General features: G+C 38.2%; 1 protein-coding gene across 3 annotated transcripts in view; it reads right to left on the reverse strand.

Moving 5' to 3' along the window:
• SEC24C (SEC24 homolog C, COPII coat complex component) overlaps window positions 1–14,984 on the reverse strand; it is a 37,553-nt gene that overhangs the window by 5,633 nt on the left and 16,936 nt on the right. For 2 of the 3 annotated variants that reach the window (XM_061451561.1, XM_061451543.1), the window contains 13 exons: window positions 14,616–14,746; window positions 13,271–13,339; window positions 11,497–11,608; window positions 10,499–10,626; window positions 7,701–7,839; window positions 5,658–5,773; window positions 4,286–4,410; window positions 3,832–4,023; window positions 2,761–2,854; window positions 1,492–1,608; window positions 931–1,101; window positions 450–546; window positions 13–158 (listed from right to left, as the gene is read on the reverse strand). In XM_061451561.1, coding sequence (XP_061307545.1) covers window positions 13–158; window positions 450–546; window positions 931–1,101; window positions 1,492–1,608; window positions 2,761–2,854; window positions 3,832–4,023; window positions 4,286–4,410; window positions 5,658–5,773; window positions 7,701–7,839; window positions 10,499–10,626; window positions 11,497–11,608; window positions 13,271–13,339; window positions 14,616–14,746 — 1,637 coding nt within the window. The remainder of the gene's footprint in view (window positions 1–12; window positions 159–449; window positions 547–930; window positions 1,102–1,491; window positions 1,609–2,760; window positions 2,855–3,831; window positions 4,024–4,285; window positions 4,411–5,657; window positions 5,774–7,700; window positions 7,840–10,498; window positions 10,627–11,496; window positions 11,609–13,270; window positions 13,340–14,615; window positions 14,747–14,984) is intronic. The other variant, XM_061451552.1, reaches the window with a different exon arrangement.

A 14,984-nucleotide genomic window follows, 5' to 3' on the forward strand; every position in this document is an offset into this window, starting at 1 on the left:
TCCCCCCCTCACCTGAAGGAGGGCACCGCTGTCTTCACTCAGTTTGTCATCGTGCTTGAATTCCACTGTGATTGTTTTATCACAGTCCAAACCTGCCATCTCTACATCAGTGGTGTTGCTCATATAGAAAGCTCCAAAGAAGTCAGTTGCTCGAATACCTTAAAAAACAACAAAACCAAACAACATGAACCACAATTCTCAACAGAATAACAAAACAGACATGCTTTGAAGCCCTGAAAAATCCTGTCATTTGTAACACTAAGTTACCTTGAAAGATTTCAGTACGGGCTTTTGCTCAACCTTGACAAAGCATTAGAATTTCAGAGCTTTAGCAGACCTTTTTGTATAGCCTAGTCTCAAGATGTTTTAATTAGGGGAAAAATCTGTACTTCCCTAAGGACATGCTTGAAATGGTCAATTTATTAAGAGCTGTATGTGCTAATACTCACCTGTGCTTGTGCGCACTCTCATTACAGCATCAAATCCCACTTCTTTCTGGACATCTCTTCTCAAGTCATTCAGGAACCTATCCTGGTCAGTCTCCAGCTAGAAAACAAGCAATAATTCAAGTTTCATAGTCCCATAAATTAGAGCTGCTCCATAAACCATAGGGTAATTTAAAACCAGATACTATCCCCTACAGTCTTACTCTAAAAGTTACCTATCATACAGGGCTTAGTGCCCTGCGAATAAAATATTGTGCTAACAGGTAACACAGCATAGTTTTTCTTCCTGTTGTTTTTGTTATTGAGATATTTTGTGTGAAGACATAAAGCTAACTAAATCATTTTGATGAAAATTGCTACTTAAATCTCAAGATTTATTTCCAAAGAAGTACTTGTTCACTACGGTTCACATTATAAAAAAGAATTCTTAACTAAACAATTCTCATTTAGCTCAAATACCAGTCTGAGTCAATGTCGCTCTTACCTGGAAATATGCATACTTATAAATGGAGCCTCCAGTCTGGTAAGTGACTACACCTAGTGTCGCCACATCCAAATACTGGTTTGGAAACAGGAACAGATCCACACAGCAGCCCTGGGTCACACAGTCTTTGGCCAAGTTGTTGTAAAAGCTTGTCTGCGGCTGAAACAAGGTCTAAGAAAAGAAGTCAGAGACGAGATCAGAAATTTGTGTTAAGAAAAGGGAAGTGAGAGCCATTTAATAATTCCAGTCAGTACACCTTTATGCTTTAAATCTCTCTTCAGGGAAATTAGGATCATATAAATTCTTCTTGACCCTGCCTTTGAAGAACTGTTGAATTTCATGAAAATTACTATACATCTTATTTTGACTGTAAGTTCAGCAGATTTACTTTAACCCAGCTACGGGTATTTTATCCCATATAAAATATGTTAAGAGATATTAGCTGTAATGCTTACCTTACGTGCTACCCTTGAAATTTATTAATGTTGCTTCAGAGCTATTTTATCTCATAAAGAGTATAATATAGAACTCTTACGTAGGCACCATCCAAGTCATTATTACCTTCTCCTTATCTGTGTTGATCAGTTTCTTATCATCCCTGTTCTTTAACTTTCCTGGGGCCTCTGCAATGGGCAGAGAAGTGTGGAAAATGAAGAGCTTTCCAGCACACTCAGCTGCCTGCAGGAAAATGAGCATAAAAGTGCAGGTTAGAAACATTTATAAAGACTGTAAGGGAAACTGTGATTCAAGAACAAGCATTCTAGCATCCTGATCTTTTCTTTATGTCAGGAAGGCTCTATCAGACACACAGACACAGTGATCGCTTGGTTACTTCAGTGGTATCCAACAAGGGGGGAACACCCTACTGGTCAGTTACAGAACAGCAAGTTTCAGTTTATTTGACCTGTGCTAGTTCCATGGCAGGAAGAAAAGGACTGGCTCCAAGCAGAAACAGAGCAGTGAGCAGGACTCAGTTACAAAAGGTTTTGTGAAACATGTCACACTGCTTTCTTTTCGGATTTGCAGCTACTGTTTGCAGAAAAGTCACAAAAATCGCAAAGGATTTTGTAATCTGAGCTGCAACAGATTATTAATTTTAAATCAATAACCTGTATCAACACTAGTCCATGTTTAATACGGCATTTTCTCTGACACAGAGTACATAAACAATAATCTATAATATTTCTTGACTGAACAACTGTCATGCAAACAGAGTTTAAGAGAGACTTCTGAGGACTTACACGACAGACAACTAGAGCTATATGAACAGGGTTGGATGGAATCATACAGGAAATCCATTCAATCAACATATGCAAGTCACAGTTAAATCAGGCATGTAACTATCTGGATGAAGTACTGGGATGGAAGAAGTTTAGGAAAGGTTTTCCTGGTTAGCAGATTGTTGTGGGCAACTTCAACACATTGCATTCTATTCTTTTATTGAAGATTATACCAAAGCTTCAAGCACAGGATTAGAAAGACACCATGTTACAGAACTCCTTAATGAGACATGACAGACTTTGGCACTTGGTTTTAATAATGGAGGGTCAAGGTATATTTGGTAGATTCTGCAAACTATTCAAAGCAAATCCCAGCCATGTAAGCCACATTTTTAAAAATGAAAAACGAATGAGTAAAGGACAGATAGCTGCATAGGATCAGAGCTACATGCACTTGAAGAATGAGCCAATTACTCCCTACATGTAGCACATCTACCAGAAGAAGATTTACAAAAAACTTCAGAATCGTCTTATTAGTATGTGTTAGCGGAGTATGAACTTCAGGGTACTTGAACGGAAAACAATTTGCTATGACAATGCATTTACTAACCTTCAGTGCCTCCAGCCCTGCTTGAATCACCGGTGCAAAAACAGTTTCTGTTTCTCTTGTGTCTGCAAACATTTCTGGAATCTGATCCAGCAAACTAGCAAAGAAGAAAAAGGAGGAATTCAAGACTCCATTTAATTGGAAAAGCCAGACAGTTGCAGCTGATCACCCACAAGACCGATGGTTTAAACAGAAGTGCCTAACATGTTTCTAAATATGCATAATTTTTATGTTATTTGGCATTTCATCATTTATCTGGGAGAAAATGATGCTTTGCCATTCTTCTTTGGCTTCTCACATCCATATCTTCAAGTGCCTGTATAACCTCAACTGATGCCTACTTCAGAAGCTCTTCTGTATTCCTGCCCTTTTAATATATTCCAATATATATTGGTAAGTGAATTCTAGGAAAGACTAGTGACACTTGGCCTCTGTTTGCCAAGCATCCTGTGTGCTATTCAAAGATTCATAGGTTTAATCCACAGTTTTGTACTTAGCTTGTTAACGCATTACAAAACAGGCTAGAATTTTCTTTTAAAGACATGCAGCATGAGGTCTAGTTCCCAAAACACAGTTAGCGACACACCATAGTTTAATTACAGTTCAAGTATTACGTTAAAGAGTTTGCCAAAACTTTGCTAATTTATCTCTCCTTCTACATTTTATCTTATGGATCTCACTCATTCAATCTTCTCCACAGAACCAAAATAGGACACCACTGTTGTCTCAGTTGATGGTTATTTAGGCAGTTGCCTTAAAGACAGTGATTCAGTACTCTTTTGACTTTCATTCTGCACCATCCTAGTTGTGTTTTTGTTTTGTTCCCAGAAATGCATTTCTGCACTAAATCCCCTTACATATATATACGCACCTTCTGCCAATCTGGACTGCAAGACAAATACACCCTTACCTCATGAATTTTCCTATTTCACTTTGCTAGCTTAATCTCAAAGAGTATAAGAAGTTAACATGCATGGAGTGACATCTAGATGAATAACATGACAAGTAAGCATGCAACAGCTGAATCTACCAAACAAGATGCTTACTACACACATTTTAAATCAATTCCATTACCTGGCAATAACTGTCCTGGACTCGTTCACGTTCACCAGAAAACCATCAAGGAGAGGCACAAACATATCTGCCACATCTGAGACAACCATCATTTGTGGCTGTGCAAGGGAGCTTTTCACATTGTAGAAGTGTAACACTTTGTTGTAGGTGACAAAGCCTACTCGAATGGCTGACTCTTCCATGTTGCCTTCCCTGTAAGAGACATACTTGCCTTCACATCTAAGTCAACAGTGAAATCATTACACAGAACCCAACACAAGAAGGGATAAGGGAAAAATGAAAGGAAGGAAAACTTAATTTTCACCTAGAACAGTATCGAAAAAGATGTTCTGCTTGGCCTTTTTCTGAAAAAGAGCTTGATAGGATTATAAAATTTGTATTCCTAGCTATTTTAAAAGGGAGAAAGTGAGTTTCTCCCATTTTGACTGGCTACAGTAGTACACAATAAACCTACCTGGGCAGGTAATCTAGAAGTGACTTTAATTCTTCACATATTAGTCTCACTAAGCCACTCTTTACAGCATTGTAAGACACATCAATCATGAAAATGAAAGCAGGGGGACTGGGAAACTTGTTATTCTGGAAAGAGAAGGAAGAAGACACGTTATGACCATGTAATTCAGCCCATGTAACAGCTCTGTAATATGGACAAATGAATGCTGGTCAAAATTAATAGCTTTTATGTACTTTTCTACTCAGGATTAGCTGTTCCTTCAGGTAATTCTCTCATTCCTGCCCAACTAACAGACATGTAAGCACACTATATTTGAAATGGACTAGTATAACATGCCCTAGACTGATTTTGTCATTGCTCAGTGAAGAACTGTGTGTACATATATATATCTAATTATAATTAATGTAATTATAACTAAATCATCCATTTATATGACTAGGCCAGATACGGAAAGTAAACAGGGAAGTTTCCTGCCAGTTCTCAAGACTTTGGAGTCTGACCAGACTTGTAATAGGTGATTTCATTAATACAAACCAAAACATTTTCCTCTTGGAGGACTGCAACCTTTCCCTTCTACTTAAGTATCAGGTTTGCTTTGGCAAAGAGAAGCTTGTTTTAGTCAACAGCTTTCTGAAATCTATAGGTCATGTGGAAGGCACACATAGAACAAAAGATAAACAGAACTTTCAGAAAAGCTGGGATGATTTCATCTTGTTTGAACTAAAAATGCCTCCTATGCTGTTAGAAGCAAGACTTATTTTTTCCCATAACTAGAAGTAAATGTGAGGCATTAGAACAAAGTTGCAACATTTAGACATCTATTTTCCCATCATTTATTTCAGCAGAGATGTAAGTTGCTTTAGTAAACACCTTGCACGCTTTTTTCTATTCCTTAGAAGTGAACCAGCTCTGATAATATAACCTTTCCACACCATGCTTGTGTTTTTAACCACTATGGCTGTATTTGAAATTTAAGTTCAATATGTAAAGCCTGCCTTATGCAACAGGTAGTACACTGCATAGTTACTCTGCGCTTCTCTTGAAGTCCTCTGACAATCTTCTGTCCCAAGGACTACCACAAGAAAGTCACTCCTGCAGAACTGCTAAAGTAACAGCAACTATAGCTGCTCATATAGCTCCAAAAGAGAATGAGAGTGGCAGCTACCATAAAGTTATGTGTGATCAACACTTCCTTTACTTTGGAAAGTAAGCAGATGAGCACATTATTTTACACAATGAAGTGGGCTGAAGTAATGCTGTTAATCATCTCTGCCAGCTAGAAAGCAGCCCTGGACAATTCATGCCATTCTGACTTTTAGTCTTTTTATTTAGAATCAAACCAAAATACAGTAACAAACACATACTACTCTACCTTGCAATAGTCAACTGTTGCTAGAAACTCATAAGACCCCAGTGATAACTCAGGTCGGTCATAGAAGTCTACTCGCTTTCCAGTATGATCCAAATGCTGGAAGTAGTGAGGTGGCACTGGGAAAGGAAAAATGAAATCATTAAGTCCAGTGACATGCCTATGATAAACACTGACTAGAAAGCTAACACGACAACGGCTGTTACAAATAAAACTCCAGGAAACCTAGCTTGCACTCTCTGCTAGCATTCAAGTATTACTAAAAACATTAATGCAATTTAAGAGCATCACTAAAACCAAGAAATACAAACTGCTTCCAGTTTGTCTTATACAACAGGTGACACACTGTATAGTCACTACTGTACTTTTCTTGAATCTCCTCTCACTTTATGTTTCATATCAGAGATGTCACCACAACACGCTCTTCGGATTCTTCTGAAATATCTAGTCCAAACAAAAAATATAACAATCTTCTACAAGTAGTAACAAATGACTTACAATAATGTTTGAGGCAAACTACAGGCTACATTATTGACTCAATTCAGGCTTCTTATTTTGCTGCAAGTTAGTTTTTTCCTTGCCTTCCCATGCTGCACAAGAGTTAAGCCTTCTAGGCATTCTCTCATGCAGAGACTGCCATAATCCTTTTGTCAGAATAAGCAGGGTACTTCTTACAGTGGACTGTAAAGCACCAGTGAGGGAGAACTGGAAGTGTAACCACATCCCCAACACGCAATACTTTCATGCTAGTACGAGGCATCAGAAAGTAAAATAGAAATTATGCTAAGTTCTTGCCTACAGACGTCAGCAGCAGAAACAAAAAAAGCATTTCCCCTGTGACCCAAGAACTGCCATGACAGAGTTCCTCCTGCAGAATTGCTAGGGTGACAAAATATATTCCAGCTATAGCTGCCTATATAGCTCTATGGAAGAATAAAATGAGATTATCTGTAATGATAGTACTCACCACCTTTATAGTATTCTAAAAATTCAAAGTTTCGACAGTTCAAAAAGAAAAGTTCAAAGAAAACAAGTGATATTACGACTATACATAAGCAGTTATCACTCTTCTCTCTAACTCAATAGCTAGTTACTTGATTGTTCTTTGCAAAGAAACCAGAAATAGGTCTCACACATTATGTACAACTACATTGTATTTTCACGGCACTGTTTTCATCAGCAGTCTCTGAGCATCTCTCCCTCTTCTGCCCATGCTCAGTTGTTACGAGTACAGCCATTCATACAGCTGCTGAGTGAGCAGAGACAGGGAATGCATTCAGGCTGAAAATCACCAGACAAACGTTTTTTAAAGTTGGCCATTTCTAATCCCTGCCAGCTTCCCATTTGGTTTGTACAAACAGTTGTACAGCATAACTGAGGTGATACGAACAAACAGTCCGTTAAAAGCCACCAGTGCTACCAAATGAGACACTCAAAAACATCACCATAAGGTTTGCTGTACCTTACATTTCACTGTGCCTTCAGAACAAATCTACGGATGTCATGCTATGAGCAGCACACAGTGACTTATGCTTAAAAGGATGCATGTTTTATATTCATTTAGAAGAGCAAGTAAGATTAACTGACATATTGAACACACCTACTCAGCTGTAGCAGATTTAGCTGCAATCTCGCCTCTGAGCAGTGTTTAAACAGGCTTTGTGAGAGAAGAAAAATAATCCTAACTCACACTACTGACTAGATGTACATCTCTTATACAAAAATGCAAGTTTCAAACACCCTTCAAATACCCCTTTGAAGAAAACAGCATAACTAATTTTTCAAAACACCATACATTATTCTAAAAGTAACTTCTGTTATGAGTTTGGTACAATACTGCAATGCATAAGCACTTACTTGTTTAGAACATAATTTCAGAACTGAGCACTGAACATATTTTATAACGAATTTTTACAAGACTAAACACATATTAAAGCACAGTATACATTATAAATTATCTTAAGATGATAAAGATTTATTTGCTTGCATCTTGTTCAAAGATCACGCCAACGGAGTGTAGAAACCAATTTCCAGAAGAAACCTTACCCTCAGTGACACAGCTGCAGAAACAACACTGGAACCTCCTTCCACCCTCAATGAATTGCATAAAAGGGCACATGTAAGCCTTGCACCTATTACAGCGGACAGGACCAGATTCTCCATGGTCTACCAAATAAGGAAGGGTCTGTGGAATCAGGGGAAAAAAGAAAAAAAAAAGGGAAGGTCACATGATGATGAGAAAGAAGAGACCACACATACTGCAGAGCTTAAAACTACCTTCCTGCACATTGCATAAGATCTAGCATTTTGGCAGCTGTGGGACAGAGCATAGGGGGTGGGGAAGCCCGAGCAACTACTCTGTAAATGCTTTTCAACTCAAGCTCCAGCACAGCAGTTCTTTGTGGGTTGCAGTCATTAATGGGCTACCCCACTCAGATACAAACAAGTACTTCCACATGGTGCTGCACTACTTTGCACAGTGGCCTGCTTGAGGAGCATTAGCTCTTGCACGAATACCACTCCACACAGATGTATCCCAAGTGTACACAAAAGATGGAAGCCATGCAAAGAATGGCTGTGACAACCTCATGGGAGTGAGCACACAATTTACATTTTACCACAGGTTGGGTGTTTTAAAATAAACTTCACCTCTTTGTATTTTCTCCTTGTAAAAAAGCAAGCTTTTTGACAAAACAGAAGCCAGTCATTGCATTCCAGATACTCCAGAACTTAGAGCATCCGGACCATCTCAGAAATAATTTCAGCTGATAAGACTTATTTTTGAAGCACATCTCAGAACTGTTACACAGCAATACCATTTTTGAACTATTACTGACAATATATTGGTTTTGCAGCCAAAGATGAATAAGATGCTTAGCAACTTCTGTGTCTTCTCAACCTCAGAACAAACAGGTAGCACTTTAAAATGATAAAGACAGAACTCACACAAGCTACAACCTGGATTCACAGTTAAAAGCACCTTTCATACCTAAATATGTAGCTCAAAAGACAGTAACTAATTACTACCAAAATTTCTGCACTAAAGGCGTCCAGTCTGAATTCTCTCTGTCACCCTAAGTCTCTGATCATGTTTAAGAGACAACATACTCATTGGGCAGGAGTTGAACAAATGCCCTCGCCACTTTCTTCCTCTTCATGCCACAGATGTGTCACAGCTCTCACTCAACCCCACTAATCAATTATTGACAATACACTGGTTTTGCAGCCAGTGTTTCTCAGCACCTATCGCCCAGGCTGACCTCCTCACAGGAAACAAAATTTGAAGTTTTCTAACTGCCAGGCAATGTTGGTATTGTACTTTGACACAATAAGCTTTTTTCCTCAGCCTCTCCCCAATTACATGCATGTAATCACTACGGGGGTGCTGAAAACATGCAGTGATACACATAACTTCTCACTACCTACCTACTTCCAGAGGGCACAGAGATACTTCTTTTTGAAGCCTCAAGCTTTGCTTTCATAACTGTGCATTAACATTGGACAAAAGTCCTGTATCTGGCAACCAAGCGCTGAATTTTTATATGCTCTAGATTTACCTGAATGCTGTCTTTTCATGAGACATTTATCCACTTGTCACTGATATGTTAAGTTCCAGCTCTCTTTACAGTCTTACTGTTCTGAACAGCTGAGCCTTCATCTGTTAGAAGGGCCCTTCCACAGGGAGCCTGACCTTGCCATAAAGAACTTCCCACTTCCAGAAGCAGACTGGTCTCCAGGGAAATTTTCCAATCCTCGATCCTAGCCTTGTTTTTTCTGGCTATCACAAATGTTTGTTCAAACCATAAACACACCAGGAGACCTAACAACTAGTTGTTTGTAAAGCTTCTCTAAAAATGTGCACCTCCATAAGCCTCTGTGTTTTCAAATAAGACCACATTCTCCTTGTGTCTCCTTGTAAACTCCAGCCACAATACAGCAATACAAGAATTTACTTCATAACTCAGTTTTATCACAAACCAGTTTTCAAAATCCAAGCCATAGTTTAGTTGCATTAAGAAAACGCAACAGGCAAAAAAAAAAAAAAAAAAATCTTAAAAGCCCAGAGAATATTCCTTTGCTTAGCAGATGCTAAACTTTACAGGACAGAGAACGCTGCAAGCATATGTACTCAAATTTAACAAGCATATGTGTCACTGCTACAAGCAGGCTAACAGTACACAGTAGCTAGAATATTTAAAATACTTAACAAAAGTTCTAGCTCTAATATTCTTGAAGCTGTCATGTTCTCAACAGCTAGGGTAAAAGGCTAGATAACCACACACTACACCTAGAAGGAAATAAGTGCTGAACAGAGGAAGAGCAGAAATACAAGTGAAGCTCAGCAGTGCCCAGTACTCAGTCCTGTACTGTCATCCCACACAGTGCTGTGCCTGTACACATACATTAGACAGCTTAACCAGTGCTGCTTGATACATTCTCATTCAATTACACAAAGTCCTAGAAGAGACTTAACATCAGTGATTAGTAACCATTCAAATACTTAAGGTCAAGAAAGAAATTGAGATTAACCGGGAGTGTACGCATTTGTAACCATCCTAGTGCTCTGGTTATGTGGTCACAGTGCTCAACAGTTACTGCAAAAAAAACCCTGCGGAATTATCATGGGTAATTTCTAATGATAGAAATCCTAAACAGTTTGAACATGTCATTTGTCTGCCTTACAGATCTCTACCACACACTTGCAGAAGAATCAGTGTTTATCTAGTCTTCCATCACCTAAACATTCCTTCTCAACATATCTGTTAAAGTTGGCATCCAATAGCATTCTCCTGATGAGTTCAAAGTGCATACAGTGCCTATGAAACTCTGCATATGGTTCTGACCTCCTCTGGGCGTAGAGTAGCCAGCGGTTTTATGACAGCAGCTAGAGGAACTTGGGACTGTTTGGCCATATCTGAGGTGCAGGGAATATTGTAAGATGTGCATCTTATGTAGCGGGGGCTTGCATTACCTGAGGAACAAAGGAAAAAAACACCGTAATTTTCAGTACAAGTCAAGTTTATATTCAAGAACAGAAACAGAGACAGTCTTTGTGGCTAAAACACAACTGAGGGTAAGATCTTATCGAAGCAATCCATTTTAATCTATGCAAGACTTGAATTTCAAACAAAATGCTCCTTTATGATTAGCTACATATAGTAACTCAAACCTTATAATAACTCGGACCTTAACTCAAAACAAATGAACTTGGCTTTACATCAAGTTGAACCTTTAAAAGGCATTCATGTCATTTTTTGCAGACTAAACCATACTATAGGCAGAAAACTGAATTACATTTCTACTGCTCAATTTTGTAATTTTGGCTCAAGAGTAAAGCATTTGATTGTAGAATTGGATTCTGAAGTTTTGAAGGAGCTTTAAATAAAAAAAGATAAAAAATAGGCAATTAAAAAATGAAATATCCTTTCTCTATGAAGCCCATGGACCAATTGACATCTCACTCAATTTAAAAACAAATGTAGTTCCCAATCCAATTCAAACAATATTGCTAGTAAATTTCAGTTCTTAACTGTTGTTGATATAGCTCTACAGAAGAAGCTTGATTCGTTACTTTCTGATACCCCTGGTAGCGCTGGTCCCATATATCTGCTTTGGAAAACATTTTTTACTTGGAAATCAGTTACTAGCTACCAAACAATCAGAAGATTCTAAATTGAGAACAAATCAACACAAGACTTGAAATCACGCTTCTGCTGACAAAAACCACATCCCCAGCCACTGAAATCATTCCTCAAACTTTTCCTTTAAAGACATATTCAGTTCTGCCACTGATTCTTTGGTGTTTGTGTTTTGTTTGTTTAGGATAAGAAAAATATTTTACCTTGATCCTTGACCAAGAAATCCGTAGTAACAAGAGGTGGGACCTGCCCTCTCACTCCAGTGACAAATGGTTCTGACCCACAGTTATTTCTGTCATCTTCAATCACTTGAATCTATGATGGAATACACAACATTAATATTTGGAGGCTTGGTTTCAATGCATGGTAGAATATAAAATTTATATCTGTAAGGCATTAAAAGGGGACCTGAGACAAACATTACTACCTCTAAATACAAGAAGTCTAAAGCAAATAAGTTTTGTCAAGCAGTCACCTCTCAGTTTGATTTCAACTAGCACTGAATGGCTAACAATAAATTGTAAATAATTGTAAATAGTAAGTTGTAAGTAGTGTTTTCCTCCAAGAATTTTGAGTAGTAGCACATTTTGTGTTTTAAGGCCTTCTCCGAACTCACAAAAACCAAACACAGATCAAGAGAAGAATTTCTGGTAGTATTCCCCCCGATACAGTCCTAGTCAAATTAAAATTAGAAGCTTCTGTAAGCCTGAAGTTCTATAATCTGCCTTTTCCTTTCTGTATGTTCCCACTGTTTTCATAGCATGATTTCTTAGAATTCTTAGAAATCCTAGAAATCTTATGCTACTGTAACTCCAACCTAAAGATAGGTGCTTGCAAGCTCAGGTGGAAGTCCTCATTACTTCCTGGTGCAAATATGCTTAAGATAATGGAAACACATTAGACAGTTTTAGTTGACTGAAGTATCTACTGACCTTTGTGAAAGAACAGAAAACTGTAGTTATACACAGTTTTAACCACATTTCCATACTGGTGCTTGAATGAAAGCATTAAAGCTATCAATCATTCTTCTGATCTTATTTTGCCTTTTCAAACACACGTCTTTCCTTAAACTGTGAAATGCAGAAGTTTGCATGGCAGACCTTCTACCCTCTCACTAAGGGTTCCAAGTTGTCAGCAGAAAGTCTCCCATAGCATCAGACAGTGACTACTCTAGGACAAATCTAGTCCCATTTCAGAAGTCTACAGATTGACACTGGTGATCTCAATGCTTGTACCTGTTATAAAACCAAATTGGACTAAATGAGGAAGAAGTGATACAAGGGTAACAAAGTCAAAGTCAAATGTGGTTTGGGTTTTTTTCCCACCTTCCAATCCAAAAGGTAGCTGCTTTGTTCTTTCTTTACGTAAGATACTCTACACATAAGCACTAAATTTTCAATTTCAAAATGTAATGGTTATGTATGAGCACAGATAATGACAGAATGTTTATAGCTCCCCATGCCGTATATTAATCTACTAGAAGATTTGTATCAAGAATTAACATCAAAACAGTTTAGCTGCAATTTTCAAACTTCAAGGCATTAGCCCAGTACTGGTATATCAGCATGACATCAAATTCTGCTCAAAACTCAGAAAACATTGCTACGAAGGCTCATGCTGTGTGTATGTTGAGGCGCACACTGTATAGACAATTATACTGATGGCTTACACTGAAATGCCAGTTGGAATCTGATGAAGGAGATATTCTAAAGATCAGACAAAGAGGAGGGGAGGCATTCTTCATGATCTGTTTCTGAAACATTCTGCTTTCTATTGCCTCACCATTCATCAGAGAAAAGAAGATTTTAACAACCTTTTGTGGTGTAATGTTACTCATTTTGATAAGGCAAGCAGAAGACAGCAAGGAAAGGGTAAAGGATTAATGATGCAGGGTTAGTGAGGTGCAGTTCAGGTTTCACGCATGCACAGATGCTCACCAACATACAAACTACAATTACATACATATACAGCACTTACTGGACTAGGAATTGCATCTGGGTCTATTCTGTGCCTGGGTTTCTGCTGGGGTGGCAGCTCATTAAGTTGCTTATTTTTTAAATAAAAAAAATGAAGAGTGCCACAAAGAAAAAAACAACAAACAAAAGACAAAGAGAAAAAAGAAGAGAATAATAAACCAAAAAGTAACAGTGTTACTTCTTTCTACCCAAACCTGTAGCACTAGAAGTAGATACGCTTGGTTCATGCAACAGGGAACATCAGCTTCTGCAGCACAGACCGATTCCAAAACCAGCCTTGCCAATGCTTGAGCTCTGAACACGCTGCTAACAGAGGTAGTGGCTCATATGCTTATTTTGGTTAGAAATTGGGGACTTATGCTTTAAGTACATGCTAAAATGAAGGCAACTGACACAAGCCATTTGAGATCTCATTTGGTGGAAGAGAAGAGAAGCAGACAACCAATTAAAGACTTCTTATATTCTGTGAGAAAAATATGGTCATAAACTTTACATAAACTTGGAGTCTAAACAGATAATCTTTTTTGAATACAAATTCAAAAAAGCACCAGTCCAGATCTAAGACGTAACTCAAGACTAAATAATTATTATAGCTTCGAAGCAAACACTGTAAGCACTGCCCTGGAAAAGTTTCCTGTTACCAAATGACTGTGGCTTTCTGAGCCAATAACAGAACAGCATCGGCAGCAGCAGAAGAAATGGCACAGTAGACCAGTAGAAATAATACTGTCAGGCTTAATATTACTCATCATTGCTAACCACTACGTATCACTGCTTGTCCTTTCTTGAACCTCTGTTCTGAAAGATAATCCCACTTTGAGAAGTTGTCCATATTTGACTCAAGTTGTGTCATGACTTAATGACCAAATAATCCGATAACCTGTTTTTTGACAAGTTATGGGAAAAGGGAAAGGAAAAATGCTAGTCATCTCCTATTAACTGTACTTTAAAGGTGAACCATAGATTGTCACCTCAAAACCTGAAATTGGTTCACCATGGTAAGTCATTAAGCAAGAATCCAGAAATGGAGAAACAAGCTTAATCGAAGCCCTCAAGGATTCTCAAAATGTAACATAGTACAGAAAAAGACCTGAGGAAGTAGAGCATCCATTTGCATATGCAGCGCCTTTGTTTAGACAGCAAGAAAAAAATATCGCTTCTTGGATCATTCATAACAAAAGACTGAAGCCAGATATACCAAAAAAAAAAAAAAAAAAAAAAAGCAGGAGAACAGACTGATGTTCGTTGGAATGAGAAACTTGTTTTCAGCTTTGGTCTTTATCAGTTCCGTTTTATGTAAAAACACTATGGAAGAGTTCACACTGGTAAAAACAAAGTAAGCTTACAGGGCTAGGAATGGAATCTGGATCCAAGCGTTTGGGTGGAGGTGGTGGTCCAGGTTGCCTTCCATAATTTGGTGCTCCTGGATAGGCTGCTCCATAGTTTGGTTGAGGACCCCTCACCTGCCCAAAGGAACCTTTACAAGAAAGGAACAGCAAAATCAAACAGTGGCTAATACTAGTAATTTCATTATTTGGCACTTCCCACTTTTCCTTTGGCACTTCCATTGTCAAAAAACCAAGCAAGTCACATGTTTTTCAGTTAATTAGGATTAAACGTACTTATCAGTGTTTTGGGTTAGACCTGTACATCTCTATCAGTGATGCAGTAAACTGATGGAGACAGTCCTCCTTAAAACCACACTTAAGGAAACA

The sequence above is a fragment of the Pezoporus flaviventris genome, unplaced genomic scaffold (genome assembly GCF_033815535.1).
Source record: "Pezoporus flaviventris isolate CSIRO_AGI_PZ_B2104156 unplaced genomic scaffold, CSIRO_AGI_Pfla_v1 ptg000001l, whole genome shotgun sequence".
Taxonomy (NCBI): domain Eukaryota; kingdom Metazoa; phylum Chordata; class Aves; order Psittaciformes; family Psittacidae; genus Pezoporus; species Pezoporus flaviventris.